Source organism: Convolutriloba macropyga, chromosome 3 (assembly GCF_964194025.1).
Source record: "Convolutriloba macropyga chromosome 3, txConMacr16.3, whole genome shotgun sequence".
NCBI classification, from domain to species: domain Eukaryota; kingdom Metazoa; phylum Xenacoelomorpha; order Acoela; family Convolutidae; genus Convolutriloba; species Convolutriloba macropyga.
The window spans coordinates 65401485-65419523 of record NC_134470.1 but is presented as its reverse complement, the minus strand read 5'-3'; the positions used below and the strand labels follow the sequence as shown (position 1 = coordinate 65419523).

At 36.6% G+C, this 18039-nt stretch overlaps 1 protein-coding gene across 1 annotated transcript in view; it reads left to right on the top strand.

Moving 5' to 3' along the window:
• The window catches only part of LOC142336367 (proteasome subunit alpha type-3-like), a 418015-nt gene that overhangs the window by 348789 nt on the left and 51187 nt on the right, over window positions 1–18039 (top strand). The window contains exons 2-4 of the mRNA XM_075385146.1: window positions 11896–12102; window positions 12743–12934; window positions 16354–16513. Of these exons, the coding sequence (XP_075241261.1) occupies window positions 11906–12102; window positions 12743–12934; window positions 16354–16513 (549 nt within the window). The 5' untranslated portion in view covers window positions 11896–11905. The remainder of the gene's footprint in view (window positions 1–11895; window positions 12103–12742; window positions 12935–16353; window positions 16514–18039) is intronic.

Below are 18039 nucleotides of genomic sequence, written 5' to 3'. Positions count from 1 at the left end.
TTGAGTTTTCCGCGGTTGCTCTCGCCTGGCTTGCTACTTCTGCTTTGAAAAAGTTTCATGCAATTTTGTGCCTCAAGGAAACGCTTGGCCTTGACTGAGTCTAATTTTTTGGAGACCTAAAACTTCGCATTTTCTTTACTTTGCTGTCTGTTCGGTGTTTTAATCGATTGCGATTGTGATGAAACCGTGCTTCTTGAATTGATGATAACATGCACTGGGCTCCGATTGAACTGTTTTGTGATACTCTTTTTGTATACATCACTATTCATTCTTACGCGGTTGCTTTCCAGTGGCTTGCTCCTATTGCTTTCAAAGTTTTATTCAATTTTGTGCCTCAAGGAAACGCTTGGCTTTGACTGAGTCTTTGTTTTTTGGAGACCTGAAAATTTAGATTTTCTTCACTTTGCTGTCTCTTCCGTGTTTTAATCCGTTGCGATTGTGACGAAACTGTGCTTTTTGAATTGATGATAACCTGCACTGGGCTCTGATTGACGTGTTTTGTGATACTCTTTTTGTATGCATTACTTAAGTTTTCCGCTGCTGCTTTCGAGTGGCTTGCTTTTATTGCTTTCAAAAAGAGTTATGTGCAGTTTTGTGCCGAAAGGAAGACGAGCGCTAGCCTTTGACTGAGACATTGTTTTTTTGAGAATTAAACAGTGAACCAGTGAAATTTTTCCTTTGCGGTTGCTTTCTTCCCTTTCAAAATTGATTTTGATTGTGATGAAATTGTGCTTTTTGACTGATGATAACATGCACTGGGCTCTGATTGACTAACTGTTGTGTTACTCTTTTCGTGTATATGACTATTTATTTTTCCGCGGTTTCTTTATTGTGGCTTGCTACTATTGCTTTCAAAGTTATTTGCAATTTTGTTCCTCGAGGAAACGCTTGGCTTTGACTGAGTCTTTTTTTGGAGACTTAAAAAATTAGATTTTCTTTGCTTTGCTGTCTGTTCCTTGTTTTAATCGATTGAGATTGTGATGAAACTGTGCTTTTTGAATTCATGATAACATGCACTGGGCTCTGATAGACTTGTTTTGTGATATTTGGAATCTAGTTTAATTGTTTTGTGATACTCTTTTTTTTAAATGAATATTTATTTTTCCGCTTCTGCTTTCAATTGCCTTCCCTCTAAGGATTTCAAAAACAATAATTGCTATTTTGTGCCTCAAGGAAGCGCTGGCCTTTGAGTGTCTGTTTTTTTGGAGACTTAAACATGGAGGGTTTTGTTTGTGGTTTATTTTCCGTTTTTCAATTGATTGCCTTGTGATTAAATTGTGCCCTTTGAATTGATAACATGCACTGGGCTCCGATTGACTTGTTTTGTGATACTCTTTGTATACATGACTTAAAGTTTTCCGCTGTTGATTTTGAGTGGCTTGCTACTATCGCTTTCAGAGTTAAATGCAATTTTGTGCCTCAGGGAAGACAAGCGCGGGCCTTTGACTGAGCCTGTTTTTTGGAGACTTAAACATTGAGATTTTTCTTTTGCGGTCTCTTTGTTCCGTTTTTTCTTGCTGTGTGATGGAAGTGTGCCCTTTGAATTGATGATAACATGCACTGGGCTCTGATTGACTTGTTGCTGTGATACTTTTTTTGCATACATGACTATTCATTTTTCCGCGGTTGCTTTTTAGTGGCTTGCTACTTTTGCTTTTAAAAAGTTATATGCAATTTTGTGGCTCAAGGAAATTCTTGGCTTTGACTGAGTCTCTGTTTTATAGAGACTTAAAAATTTAGATTTTCTTTACTTTGCTGTCTGTTCCTTGTTTTAATCGATTGCGATTGTGATGAAACTGCTTCTTGAATTGATGATAACATGCACTGGGCTCCGATTGACTTGTTTTGTGATACTCTTTGTATACATGACTTAAAGTTTTCCGCTGTTGATTTCGAGTGGCTTGCTACTATCGCTTTCAGGAAGAGTTAAATGCAATTTTGTGCCTCAGGGAAGACAAGCGCTGGCCTTTGACTGAGCCTGTTTTTTTGGAGACTTAAACATTGAGATTTTTCTTTTGCGGTCTCTTTGTTCCATTTTTTCTTGCTGTGTGATAGAAGTGTGCCCTTTGAATTGATGATAACATGCACTGGGCTCTGATTGACTTGTTGCTGTGATACTCTTTTTGCATACATGACTTCATTTTTCCGCGGTTGCTTTTTAGTGGCTTGCTACTTTTGCTTTCAAAAAGTTATATGCAATTTTGTGGCTCAAGGAAATTCTTGGCTTTGACTGAGTCTTTGTTTTTTGGAGACTTAAAAATTTAGATTTTCTTTACTTTGCTGTCTGTTCCTTGTTTTTATCGATTGCGATTGTGATGAAACCGTGCTTTTTGAATTGATGATAACATGCACTGGGCTCTGATTGACTTATTGTTGTGATACTCTTTTTGTATACATAACTATTTCTTTTTCCGCGGTTGCTTTATAGCGGCTTGCTACTATTGCTTTCAAAGTTATTTGCAATTTTGTTCCTCAAGGAAACGCTTGGCTTTGACTGAGTCTTTGTTTTTGGAGACCTAAAAATTTAGATTTTCTTTACTTTGCTGTCTCTGTTCCGTGTTTTATTCGATTGTGATTGTGATGAAACTGTGCTTTTTGAATTGATGATAACATGCACTGGGCTCTGATTGACTTATTGTTGTGATACTCTTTTTGTATACATAACTATTTCTTTTTCGGCGGTTGCTTTATAGTGGCTCGCTACCATTGCTTTCAAAGTTATTTGCATTTTTGTTCCTCAAGGAAACGCTTGGCTTTGACTGAGTCTTTGTTTTTTGGAGACCTAAAAATTTGGATTTTCTTTACTTTGCTGTCTCTGTTCCGTGTTTTATTCGATTGTGATTGTGATGAAAGTGTGCCCTTTGAATTGATGATAACATGCACTGGGCTCTGATTGACTTGTTTTGTGATACTCTTTTTTATACATGAATATCTGGTTTTTGTGTATTGCTTTCGAGTGGATTACTGCCAATGCTTTCAAAAAGAGTATTAGACATGAGTTTTTATTTGAGGTCTGTTGTTCCGTTCTTTAATTGATTGCACTGTGACGATATTGTTCGCCTTGAATTGATGATATTATGGGCTCTGATTGACTTGTTTTGTGATACTCTTTGTATACGTGACTTAAAGTTTTCCGCTGTTGCTTTCGAGTGGCTTGCTACTATCGCTTTCAGGAAGAGTTATATGCAATTTTGAGCCTCGGGGAAGACAAGCGCTGGTCTTGGACTGAGTTTTTTCGGTGAGTTAAACGTGGAGGTTTTTCCTTTGCGGTCTCTGTTCCGTTTTTTAATTGATTTCTTTGTAATGAAATTGTGCCCTTAAACTGATCTTAACATGCACTTGGCTCCGATTGACTTGTTTTGTGATACTCTTTGTACACATGACTTAAAATTTTCCGCTGTTGCTTTCGAGTGGCTTACTACCAATGCTTTCGAAAAGAGTTATGCAATTTCGCGCCTCAAGGAAGACGAGCGCTGGTTTTTCACTGAGTCTGTTTTGAGATTTGAACATTGAGCTTTTTCGTTTGCTGTCTCTTGTTCCGTTTTTTATTTGATTGCTTTGTGATAGAAGTGTGCCTTTTGATTTGATGATAAAATGCACTGGGCTCTGATTGACTTGTTTTGTGATACCCTTTTTTGTGTACATGACTATTTAAGTTTTCCGAGGTTTTTTTTGGAGATTTAAGCATGAAATTTTTTCGTTTGCTGTCTTTTGTTGTTCCGTTTTTTATTTGATTGCATTGTGATGAAATTGTGCCCCTTGAATTGATGATACCATGCAGTGGGCTCTGATTGACTTGTTTGCTGATACTCTTTTTTATAAATGACTATTTAGTTTTCCGCTGCAGCTTTCGAGTGCCTTCCTACTAATGCTTTCAAAAACAATTATTGCAATGTTGACGAGCGCTGGCCTTTTTTCGGAGACTTAAACATGGTGGTTTTTCGTTTGCGGTCTATGCTCCGTTTTTTAATTGATTGCTTTGCGATGAAATTGTGCCCTTTAAATTGATGATAACAAGCACTGGGCTCCGAATGACTTGTTGTGTGACTTTTTTATAAATGACTGCTCAATTTTTCCGCTGTTGCTTTTGAGTGGCTAACTGCCAATGCTTTCAAAAAGTGATATGCTATTTTGCACCTCAAAGAAGGCGAGCGCTGGCTTTTCACTGAGTCTGTTTTTTTGGAGATTTAAACATGGAGCTTCTTCGTTTGCTGTCTCTTGTTCCGTTTTTTGATTGCTTTGTGATGAAATTGTGCCCTTTGAATTGATGACAACATTGCACTGGGCTCTGATTTATTTGATTTGTGATTCTGTTTTAGTATACATGACTATTTAAGTTTTCCGTTGTTGCTTTTGAGTAGCTTGCTACTATCGCTTTCAGGAAGAGTTATATGCAATTTTGTGCCTCAACAAGAGAAGCGCTGGTCTTCGACTGAGTCTTTCTGATGAAGACTGAAGCATGGACGTATTTAGTTTGTGGTCTCTGTTCCGTTTTTTAATTGATTGCTTTGCGATGAAATTGTGCCCTATGATTTAATGATAACATAAAATGGACTCTGATTGACTTGTTTTGTGACGCACTTTTTGTATGCATGACTATTAGTTTTTCCGCTGCTTCTTTCGAGTGGCTTTGTACTAATGCTTTTGAAAACAACTTTTGCAATTTTGTGGCTCAAGGAAGACAGGCGCTGGCCTTTGACTCAGTCTATTTTTCTGGAGACTTAAACATGGAGATTTTTCTTTTGCGGTCTCTCTTCTTTTTATTAAGTGATTGCTTTGTGATTAAATTGTGCCCTTTGATTTGCTGATAACTTGCACTGGCTCGGATTGACTTGTTTTAGGATGCTGTTTTTTATATGTGACTTCAATTTTCCGCTGCTGCTTTCGAGTGGCTTCCTACTAATGCTTTCATAAACAATATTGCATTTTTGCGCCTCAAGGAAAACGAGCTCTGGCCTCTGAGTGAGTCTGTTTTTTAATTGATCGCATTGTGATGAAATGGTGCCCTTTCAATTGATAATAACATGCATTGGGCTCTGATTAATTTGATTGTGATAATTTTTTTGTATACATGACTCTCTAGTTTTCCGCTGCTGCTTTCGAGTGGCTCTCTACTAATGCTTTCAAAAACAATTATGCAACTTTGTGCCTCAAGGAAGATGACCGCTGGCCTTTGACTGAGTGTGTTTTTTACTTAAACATGGAGATTTTTCTTTTGCAGTCTTTTTTCCGTGTTTTAATTGATTGCAATTTTGATGAAATTGTGCCCTTTGAATTGATTAAAACACTGTGCTCTGATTTGACTTCTTTTGTGTTACTCTTTTTGCATACATGACTATTAAGTTTTCCGCTTTCGATTGGCTTGCAACTGTTGTTTTCAAAAAGAATTTTATGCAATTTTGTGCGTAGGGAAAGATTAGCGCTGGCCTTTGATTGAATCTGTTTTTTGGAGACTTAAACATGGGAATTTTTTCGTTTGCGGTCTCTTAGTTCCGTTTTTTAATTGATCGCATTGTAATGAAATGGTGCCCTTTGATATGATGATAACATGCACGGGGCTCTGATTGACTTGTTTTTATAATACTCTTTTTATATACATGGCGATTCAAGTTCACCGCGGTTGTTTTCGGCTGGCTTGCTCCTATCGCTTTCAGGAAGATTTATTTGCAATTTTATGCCTCAGGGAAGACAAGCGCTGGCCTTTGACTGAGTCTTTTTTTGCAGGCTTAAACTTGAGTTTTTTAATTTGCAGTCTCTTAGTTCCGTATTTTAGTTGATTGCACTGTGATGAAATGGTGCCCTTTGAATTGATGATAACATGCACTGGGCTCTGATTGACTTGTTTTGTGATACTCTTTTTGTATACATGACGGTTCAAGTTTTTCACTGTTGCTTTCGACTGGCTCGCTCCTATCGCTTTCAGGAAGACTTATATGCATTTTTTTTGTGTCTCAGGCAAGACATGCGCCGGCCTTTGACTGTCTTACTGGGAGACTTAAACATGGGAATTTTTTCGTTTGCGGTCTCTTAGTTCCGTTTTTTAATTGATCGCATTGTAGTGAAATGGTGCCCTTTGAATTGATGATAACATGCACTGGGCTCTGATTGTCTTGTTTTGTGATACTCTTTTTGTATACATGACGGTTCAAGTTTTTTACTGTTGCTTTCGACTAGCTTGCTCCTATCGCTTTCAGGAAGACTTATATGCAAATTTTTTGTGTCTCAGGCAAGACATGCGTCGGCCCTTAACTGTCTTTTTTTGGGAGACTTAAACGCGGAATTTTTTGTTTCTGGCCTCTGTTCCGTTTTTAATTGATTGCATTGTGATGAAATTGTGCCCGTTGAATTGATGATAACATGCACTGGGCTCTGATTGACTTCTTTTGGTATACTCTTTTTGTATACATGACTATTTAAGTTTTCCGCTGTTGCTTTTGAGTTGCTTGCTAATATCGCTTTCAGGAAGAGTTATATGCAATTTTTTTGTGTCTCAGGCAAGACATGAGCCGGCCTTTGACTGTCTTTTTTGGAGACTTAAACGCGGAATTTTTTTGTTTCTGGCCTCTGTTCCGTTTTTAATTGATTGCATTGTGATGAAATTGTGCCCGTTGAATTGATGATAACATGCACTGGGCTCTGATTGACTTGTTTTGTGATACTCTTTTTGTATTCATGACGGTTCATGTTTTTTACTGTTGCTTTCGACTGGCTTGCTCCTATCGCTTTCAGGAAGACTTATATGCAAATTTTTTGTGTCTCAGGCAAGACATGCTCCGGCCTTTGACTGTCTTTTTTGGAGACCTAAACATGGGAATTTTTTCGTTTGCGGTCTCTTAGTTCCGTTTTTTAATTGATCGCATTGTAGTGAAATGGTGCCCTTTGAATTGATGATAACATGCACTGGGCTCTGATTGACTTGTTTTGTGATACTCTTTTTGTATACATGACGGTTCAAGTTTTTTACTGTTGCTTTCGACTGGCTCGCTCCTATCGCTTTCAGGAAGACTTATATGCAAATTTTTTGTGTCTCAGGCAAGACATGCGCCGGCCTTTGACTGTCTTTTTTGGAGATTTAAACATGGGAATTTTTTCGTTTGCGGTCTCTTAGTTCCGTTTTTTAATTGATCGCATTGTAGTGAAATGGTGCCCTTTGAATTGTTGATAACATGCACTGGGCTCTGATTGACTTGTTTTGTGATCCTCTTTTTGTATACATGACGGTTCAAGTTTTTTACTGTTGGTTTTGACTGGCTTGCTCCTATCGCTTTCAGGAAGACTTATATGCAAATTTTTTGTGTCTCAGGCAAGACATGCGCCGGCCCTTGACTGTCTTTTTTTGGAGACTTAAACGCGGAACTTTTTTGTTTCTGGCCTCTGTTCCGTTTTTAATTGATTTCATTGTGATGAAATTGTGCCCATTGACTTGATGATAACATGCACTGGGCTCTGATTGACTTCTTTTGGTATACTCTTTTTGTATACATGACTATTTAAGTTTTCCGCTGTTGCTTTTGAGTTGCTTGCTAATATCGCTTTCAGGAAGAGTTATATGCAATTTTGTGCCTCAGTGAAGGCAAGCGCTGGCCTTTAACTGAGTCTCTTTTTGGAGACTTAAGCTTGGAGTTCTTTTCGTTTGCGGTCTCTTAGTTCCTTTTTTCAATTGATTGCTTTGTGAAAAAATGGTTCCCTTTAAATTGATAACATGCACTGGGCTCTGATTGATTTGTTTTTGTGATACTCTTTTTGTATACATGACGGTTCAAGTTTTTCACTGTTGCTTTCGGCTGGCTTGCTCCTATCGCTTTCAGGAAGACTGATATGCAAATTTTTTGTGCCTCAGGGAAGACATGCGCCGGCCCTTGACTGTCTTTTTTTGGAGACTTAAACGCGGAACTTTTTTGTTTCTGGCCTCTGTTCCGTTTTTAATTGATTGCATTGTGATGAAACTGTGCTTTTTGAATTGATGATAACATGCACTGGGCTCTGATTGACTTTTTTTGTGATACTCTTTTTGTATACAAGACTATGAGTTTTCCGCGGTTGCTCTCGCCTGGCTTGCTACTTCTGCTTTGAAAATGTTACAAGCAATTTTGTGCCTCAAGGAAATGCTTGGCTTTGACTGAATCTTTGTTTTTTGGAGACCTAAAAATTTAGATTTTCTTTGTTTGTTGTCTCTGTCCCGTGTTTTATTCGATTGCGATTGTGATGAAACTGTGCTTTTTGAATTGATGATAACATGCACTGGGCTCTGATTGACTTGTTTTGGTCTACTCTTTTTGTATACATGACTATTTAAGTTTTCCGCTGTTGCTTTCTAGTTGCTTGCTAATCTCGCTTTCAGGAAGAGTTATATGCAATTTTATGCCTCAGTGAAGACAAGCGCTGGCCTTTAACTGAGTTTCTTTTTGGAGACTTCAGCTTGGAGTTCTTTTCGTTTGCGGTCTCTTAGTTCCTTTTTTCAATTGATTGCTTTGTGATGAAATGGTGCCCTTTAAATTGATGATAACATGCACTGGGCTCTGATTGATTTGTTTTTGTGCTACTCTTTTTGTATACATGACGGTTCAAGTTTTTCACTGTTGCTTTCGACTGGCTCGCTCCTATCGCTTTCAGGAAGACTTATATGCATTTTTTTTGTGTCTCAGGCAAGACATGCGCCGGCCATTGACTGAGTCTTTTTTTGGGGACTTAAAAATGGGTTTTTTTGTTTATGGTCTCTCCTCCGTTTTTAAATCATTGCTTTTTGATGAAATTGTGCCCTTTGAATTGATAATAGCACTGGGCTCTGATTGAGTTGTTTTGTGATAATCTTTGTGTACATGTATAATAAGTTTTTGCGCTGCTGTTTTTGAGTTGCTTGCTACTATCTCTTTCAAAAAGAGTTATATGCCATTTTGTGCCTGGAAGATTAGCGCTGGCCTTTGACTGAGTCTGTTTTTTGGAGACTTAAACATGGAGTTTTTTTGTTTGCGTTCGCTTAGTTCTGTATTTAATTGATTGCATTGTTGTAAAATGGTGCCCTTTGAATTGATGATAACATGCACTGTGCTCTGATTGACTTGTTGTGTGATACTCGTTTGTATACATGGCCTAAATTTTTGCGCTGCTGCTTCGGGCTGGCTTCCCACTAATGCTTTCAAAAGCAATTTTTGCAATTTAGTGCCTCAAGGAAGACGAGCGCTGGTCTTTGTGTGAGTCTCTTTTTTCGGAAACCTAAACATGGAGGTTTTTCGTTTGTGATCTATGTTCCCTTTTTTAATTGATTGCCTTGCGATGAAATTTTGCCCTTTAAGTTGATGATAACATGCACTGGATTCTGATTGTCTTGTTTTGTGATACTGTTTTTGTATACATGACTCTTCAGTTTTCCGCTGCTGCTTCCAGGTGGCTTCCCACTAATGCTTTTAAAAACAATTATGCAATTTTGTGCCTCAAGGAAGACGAGCGCTGGGCTTTAAGATAGTCTCTTTATTTTGAAGATTTAAACATGGAGGTTTTTTGTTTGTGGTGTCTGTTCCTATTTTCAATTGATTGCTTTGCAATGAAATTGTGCCCATTGAATTGATGATAACATGCACTGGGCTCTGATTGACTTTTTTTGTGATACTCTTTTTTTTGTATACAGGACTCTTAAATTTTCCGCTGCTACTTTTGAGTGGCTTCCCACTAATGCTTTCAGAAAACAATTATGCAAATTTGACTTAAACGTTGATATTTTTGTTTTGCGGTCTCTTTGTTCCTTTTTCTAACTGATTTCGATTGTGAAATTGTGATTTGATAATAACTTGCACTATGTTCTGATTGGCCTCTTTTGTGGTTTTTGCTTTTGTGTACATGAGTATAGAGTTTTCTGCGTCTGCTTTTGAGTTGCTGACTAATGTTTTTCAAAAAAATTAGTGCTAATTTTTTGCCTCAATGAGCAGGAGGGACTGGTCACATTTGACTGAATCTTTAATTTATAGCGACTAATCTATATTGAGGTTTCTCCTGGGCGATGATTTATTCTTTTTTTAGTTGATTGCGATTGTGATGAAATTGTGCCCTTTGAATTGATGATAGCATGCACTGAGCGCTGATTGACTTTTCGTGATACTTTTTTGTATACATGACTTATATTTTCTGCTGCTGCTTTGAAGTGATTTTGCTAATATTGACTTCCAGGAGAGCTATGTGCAATGAGACTTGGTATTTGATTGAATCCTTGCCTTTTTTGGAGACTGCAACATGGAGATTTTACTTTGCATTCTTTATTCCGTTATTTATTTCGTTGAATTAGTGATGACATTGCTCGTTTCGAATAGATGACAAGGACTGGATTCTGATTGGCCTGTTTTGTGGTATTGGTTTTGCATACAGGACTATAGAGTTTTCCGCTTCTGCTTTCGAGTGTTTGGCTACTATTTTCAGAATATTTTTTTGCGATTTTGTGCCCCAATGAAGAGGAGAGAGCGGTAACATTTGACCGAATCTTTATATTTGGGGCCTATTTCATAACGAGGTTTCATTGGTGGTAATTTTGTTCCGTTTTTCATTGATTGCGGTTCTGATGAAACTGTCTCTTTTGAATTGATGATAGCATGCACTGGGATCTGACTGACATGTTTTGTAAAACTCTATTTGCATACAGGACTAGAGAGTTTTCCGCTCCTGCTTTCGAGTGTTTGGCTACTTTTCAAAATATGTTTGTTATTTTGTGCCCTAATGAAGAGGAGAGGGTGGTAACAATTGACCGAATCTTTAATTATCGCAGCATATTTTATAACAAGGGTTCCTTTTTGTGATTTTGTTCCGTTTTTGATTGATTTCGATTGTGATGAAATTGCGCATTTTGAGTTGATAATATGCACTGGGCTGTGATTGACTTGTTTTGTGATATTCTTTTTGTGTCAATGACTATTTAGTTTTCCACTGCTGCTTTCGAGTGGCTTGCTATTATTGCTTTGAAAACGAGCTATATGCAGTTATGTTCTTCAATGAAGACGAGCGCTGTGATTTGATTGAGTCTGTTTTTTTGGAGAGTTACACATAGATATTATTCCTTTGCGGTCTCTTTGTTCCGTTTTTAAATTGATTGCGCAGAGCACTGTCTAAAAAACAGTGCAACAGAGACAGGATTGGTATGCGGTTACTTGAATACGATTTGGTATCCTGCTACTTTAGAGCGGTAATCCACTATGATTTTACCAATGTATACAATTTCAGAACTTTTCATAGTGTATTCAAACAGCCTACAATAATATAGAGTGCCAATTTTTATCTAATTCTTAGAATGTCAATAGAGGAGCTTTGAGTATTGTGACTCTGTCACTTCTTTTGGAATCCGTTGTTTTTTTCCTTATTTGATTGATCTCTGAAATTATCATCAATGTCATTCATCGTTTTTGAAAACCTCGTATGTTCTTAGGGAACGAAATTCAAGTTCTTTACATCAAATGCTTTCGAATGATATTACTCATGTTTTCTCTGACCAATCTTTGGAGGGTCGAAAATAAAAGAGTAAAATATCAGGCTAGCATGGCAGATTGGACTCTAATTGGTTGGCATTGAGCAGTTTGCGCTCTTTTTGTGTTTAGCTCAATTGATATAATGGGTGACGTTATTTGATTTAGTGGTGGTTGTATCAAAACGCTCAAAAGGTACCGCTCCTGTAATAATAATTTGAGAGGAAAGAGATTGTGATTCTTAGCCTTAGTTTTGAATTACAAAACAGACAGTTGTTATGTCTCTGCTGATTCTAGAAGCTGCTCTTCGAGTCGTTGAAGATCTGGCCAATTTTCTGGCGAGTTTTCTTACAATTTTAAGTCTCTAGCTATGCAATGTGCTCTAATTGTTTTCAATGAGTGATATCTCGGTATATCCAATTGCCGCTACATTTGTGTGTGTTGTTGTATTTTCAGTTGTGTAAATGTCGTCGATTGGAACCGGATATGACCTCTCAGCTTCCCAGTTCTCACCAGATGGGAGAGTGTTCCAGGTGGAATATGCTACGAAGGCATGTGAGAACTCTGGTACAATTGTAGGTGTGCGATGCAAAGATGGAGTGGTGTTGGCAGCTGAAAAGATTATCACATCAAAACTCTACTGCAGACATACTCAACAAAGGTTGCGACACCTTTCAATCTGTCACAATACCAATCTATGAACAGCATTCGTAATGTGTGAAATTTGATACCTATTTGATTTATCTGCCGACAAATTTTGAGCCCTTTAGAATGGCAATGCCATCAAAACAATGTAAATATAGCCAGGTTCAAGTCATTCTGAAGAAGATGTTGGCAACAAAGGAACACTGCAGTTTTTATTTGCGCATGTATAAGCTTTTTTAATTGCTCTCGAACAATGTTCGAAAGAATTAGGGTGATGCTCTATCCGTTTGTTTTAATATTTTCTCTCGCTGGCTTGAGCAGTTTGACTTTTTGTCAAATAAATTGATAATATCGAAAGCTTCAAGTTCCATTTTGCTCTCTTTCTACGCCTGCGTATGTTCTAAGTGTACAATTCACAGAAGCTGATGCAGAAACAGTAATTCATGTGAAGGGCAACTTTAATTTTCGGTAGGTTTGGAGCAACCCCCCTCCCAACGAGTTCGGCCCTACTCCCTAAGCTAAAGCTAGCCATAAACAAGGACTAACCCTCGCCTGTCGTTCGAGAGCAATTCGGAGAAAAATCAACTTGTTCAAAATATTTTGAAATCAAATCTATCTGTAGATAAACAGTTGTATCGTGAGCTTTCCATGTACAGGATAATGAATGTGGATGCTCATATCGGAATGGCGTTCTCGGGTCTGGTGGCAGACGCATATCAGCTGTGCAACATAGCGAGAGACGAGGCTGCAGACTACCGAGTTCAACACGGCATGCCAATTCCACCCGAGTATCTGGCCAGTCGAGTCTCTCAATACGTGCACGCATATACACTTTATGCCGCTCTTAGGTAAGGCAAATACAGTACAAATTTTCAAGTCATAGATAAGGAGTGTAACAGCTTATCGTTCACCATTGGTTATTGGCGTTCAGAAATTGGTCCAATGACGGACTGCTTTTTAACGATAACAGGGTGACTCGTGCTCGTAACATTGCAACACAGCAATTGTCTGCGGTGAAATTTGTTAAATGAGGTAATTATTATCAGAAAAGAGAGTTAAGAAAAAGAGCGTTTTTGGTTGTAAAAATTGTTCTTAAAAAGGACATTCAATCGATAAATCACAACGCGGCTTAGTGATCTCAGTTTAATCATAGCGTTCCAGCAAAGCTCATTTAGAAGCTCTGCAAACAGAACAGAAAATTTGGTTTTTAATTCAAAAAAGGAAAATCTAAGGTCATCAAAATATAATCTTAACAACAAAAGGAAAACAAAGCTCTTCCTGGAGTTGAAAAATTCAGTTTTGACCTTGAAATTATTTTCTGTTGGAAAAAAAATTTTTAGAGGGAAATCATATCAATATCATTATTTGAGCCAAGAAATACCAAAATACAAATTATAGGAAGAGGCAATTTAGCGATTCTTCAAGTGTCATAAATTTTTAAATAAAAACCGTGTCCTCGAAAAATTTACGTACATGATAAACAAACGCATCAAACGGAGCATTAGACATGGTATCGCTTGTAGAAAACAAACAAATCATTTTTAATTAAAACACTGACAAAGTTGTTATGTAGTAAACAAAAGTTTGCGTATCATCCAAAAACCACAAAGTACACAGAAAATAAACCCGGAATTTGAAAAGTCTTCAAAATTGACCACGAATAACTCTTCGGATTAAATAAGAACTAGAAGTCTATTTTGCAAAATCTCTTATTGACAATAATAATTGATGGCGTAGCAATAATTTCATGAATTGCAAAGAAGCGTGAAGCAAAGAAATGGGTTCTAAAACTGGGTTACTTTGTTCGTACTTTGATCGTAAATAGTCGTAACCTTTGATAACCTCAAATAGTTTAAGAACTTGCCCTCTTTTAGCAAAGTGAAGATGTTTGATTTGATTCAGCTTTAAAATTCAAAAAGAAATAGTTAAGTAGAAACAAGAAAAAATTGATGAATATTGATGAAAATTCTGAAACAAGAAATCACCGAATTTTGTCAACAGTTTTTAAGTTCATAAATAAGCGTAAGATACAGCTGCACATTAAACAACATAATTAAAACTTCTTTTTAACTTCTTATCTTCAGCAAAGGACTATCTTTCATTAAACCGTGGAAACCAACTCTTGAAAGTACTGTTAAGTGACAACGAAAGAAAAGTACGCACAAATGCTGTCAACAAAAAAATTGCCCAACTTTGTTTATAAACCCATTTCAAGCTGAAAAGATCAAATTTGTCTGACTACAAAGTTGACGCGATGAGTCATTAGAAATTGATTTTTATTAGTGAGACTGATGAACAAACCAACAACAATAACAACAAACCGGATCAAAACGCAAAAATCGATGGAATTCTTTGAAAACGTTAAGCATAATTAAAGAGGCAACGAGAACTGCCATTGTTGAAAATGATCGGCAAAAAAAACTACAACGTTGGCCCAAACAGTTTAACTAAAATGCATGAAATCGATCAGTGTCTAAATTCTTGTATACTTCAAAAATGAATTGAAGATTTTCTGATTTATGGAGGCAATGAGTCTTAGTAAGAAGGTGGAAAAGAAACACGACTGCATTTATCGCCAAACCTAAGAACTGGCAAAAATTTCATGACAACACAGCAGCAACATAATTGAAAAATATAGTAACTAACTAACTAACTAATTAATGTAATAATATGCGTTACTAAGATTACTACTTAATGTTTAATTCTAATTGAAGAAAGGCCTTGAGTGCACAGATTTTTTTTTTAAAAAGTGACATCAGTTTAACCTTGCTCCCGCAGTTTTATAGGGTATATCTTGACTAATGGGGGACTGATGTTAGCTAAAAATAACACAAAATTAGCTAAAAATAGTTTGACCGAAATTTTGAACGAAGAGTCAAACGAATTAGATGACAGACTCTTTATGACTGGTTGAAGGCAAAATCAAAAAATGCATGAAAAAGTTTTAAATTTAAGTAACATTTGAACCTATTTAGTGCGTTTGAGTTGTTGTGGGACCTAGACGACATTTGTCAAATAAAGCCTTTTTGGAATTGAAGTCTTTTCTTCAACAGATTTGGTGTCTTCTTCAAAATACAAAAGCGTGTTGCGAACTTTTCTGAAAGAAAGAAACTGGCATATATTGATCAATTTCTAAATAATTAAACAGTAGAAATTTTGCCGCTTATTTTAAAATTTGTGTTCAGCCCAAAGTTACTGTTGTAGCGCTCCCAAAGAATCAAATGTCGATTGCACATGGAGTATAATAAACTAAACTGCCCTCTGGCTATTTTACTCGGGAGTTTTTGGCCCAAGTCAATGTGTCATGTGTGACCTTGTATGATATCAAAGATTCAACAGAATTCGATCTTCAACAGAAAGTAAAAATTTTAGGGTTCTCAATTTCCGTCTGTTTATTGAAGGATTTATAGAAATTTGTTTATTTTTAATAGCCGCACAGCGATTGTTGGGACTATTATTGGCCTTCTCTTGGTTTTTTATTTCGTCGTCAAGATTTTTGTTACTACAATATGACGTCACAGCCACTTTGTGTTCATTCGTTCATGCAATTTCAACTGAAACGCGCAGTGAGTGACGTCATTTTTCGCTATTAGTGGAGCGAGTTTTTCGTTCATTAGCGTGATCAAATTTTTGGTCACACGTGACTTACCTCACTCTCAACAATGACTTCATCACTTTGAAATTGACTTTTATTTACTTTAATTCAAAGAGATAACGTCAAGTGAATGTGTCACTCAAAATGAAGGTTATTTAAGAGCAGCTAACAGAGGCAGCAATAACTTATACAGATTCTTAATCAAAATTTAACATCTGAGCCTTCAAAGAAAAGACTTTTTTCAAAGAAAAGTTTTTTGGTCTGTCTTTTTTACTGTTTTTTTTTTTCGAGACTGCAGATCTACAAAGCTATTGCGGCTATTTTCTGGCAATCTTGCAGCTATGTTTTTATTGCTATGAAATCATACAAATCTTTTTTGACCTAGATTGGACAAATTGCATGATTGTTGACCCGGGTAAATAGCATTTTACTGAAGAAGTGCTTTAAATTGATTGAATGCTTGAAGAGTCAAGAAAGAGCGTTTTTTACTGGAACCTAGAAGAGTTCGAAATCACCATCTAATTCCATTGCCTGAATTGTCAGGAAAATGGAATTCTAATTCATTGTTTTAATTACTCAATTTGGTTTTCTCGGCTGATTTAATAAAAACTTATTGAAGTAGTGCAGAGTGAAACTAATGCTCCTATAAATTACTTCGCGTTTCTTCTGTAGACCTTTCGGCGTGACAACTTTCTTGGCCTCGTATCACAATGGCAAGTCAGACCTTCATGTAGTTGAGCCATCTGGTGTGTTCTACTCTTACAATGCCAGTGCAAGTGGAAAAGCCAAAGCCAATGCAAAAACGGAGTTGGAGAAAATCAAAGATTTCCAGGTACAAGCATACATTCAATATTTTGACATCCAGATATTTGTTCAACATAAGTCCAGCTGTTTTGACTTATGTTGAAACAGTGTGCTCGTCTTCTCTCGACATTTTTTGTTCTGATTATTGAAGCCCATTTCCATTTGAATGAATGACCATTATTCCCGCTCAATTTCATTCGGGTGCCCGATTTTAATCAATGTTTTTAAAACTTGATTTGAAATGTCAGCTTCGTAAGAACCATGAATTGAGATGACTTATTCTGCTTTCATCAGTTTTCTTATTAATAGCCGCAAGCGATAGGTGCTATTATTGGGGACTTCGTGGTTTTTTACTCGTAGAGCAGTATATGTTTTCTCTCCATCTTTTTTTTACAGGAAGTAGTTTTTGTTCACGCTGCATTTTGACCAAAAAGCGAAAGTGAGAAAAGTTATCATGGTGAACAAATTTTCGTTAAGCGAGAGTGCTGCGTTCAGTGAATGACTTTTTGACTTCGAAAAAGGTTCTTGATAGAACGGCGCATATAGATGACCGTTTTTAAGCCGGTTTTTCGTCCATTTGGCTCAATTTTTTTTACTTGTAATTTAGTTTTTTGTAGAAATTGTTTTTGATTGATGTTACATTAATATATAACTTAATGAAATTGACACCACAAAGTTTTGCAGAGCCTAATAATATTTTTCAAGTGTAAAAGAGGCTTATTTTTCTCAATTTTAAAGCTAATTTTTGAATTTTTTTCAGTAATTTCTTCCTGTTTGGATCATCGAGCAGAATTCAGCTGAAAAATCAATGTATATGGCAACGTTCGATTGGCAATTCGTGCGTTGAACAATTTTTTGAAGGTGACTTTGTTTTATCAAATTTTACAAATACTGTTTTTCCATTTTTCGTCCAATTTCCTCAAATTTTTAATTGATTTTACTCAGAGAAAAAATCCTTTCTGTGCACAGCCAGTGGTTTAATTTCGTGTTATTATTATTTTTTTTAAATAGGGTCATTTATTTGTTTTTGATGTCTAATCTCGAAATTCAAGGGAAATTTGTTTCTTGAATACAATTTCAATATATTTTAACTAATAGCCGCTGTCAGCATCTCAAACGGGCGTTATTTAGGCGTTCTCTTATTTTAATTCGCTTTAAGTTATTATCACTCTTTTCGTTTTTCATAAGTCACGACTTTCACGTTTGACTTCTGACTTACGTCACTCACTGTTTCAACTGAATGGTTTTTAATTTCATTCACTCAATGAATTGCGCAAGATAGTGAATACTGGAAATGTCAAAAAAGCGAAATCCAAGGAGACGGGATAAACCGATAAAGCCCGGTTATTAATTCAATGAAATTTAGGTTATCAAAGTTCATTAGAGTGTTTGCTAGCTGATATTGGTATTAAGCGTATTAGCTTTCAGTTTAGAAGCTGAATTAAGTATAGTTTTGGAATCCAACTGACGCTGCACACAGAATTAGGACACTTTTTGACACTAAAAAATAGAAGAAAATTCGGTCAATGTATTTCTTTTTTGCCGGCTATGTTA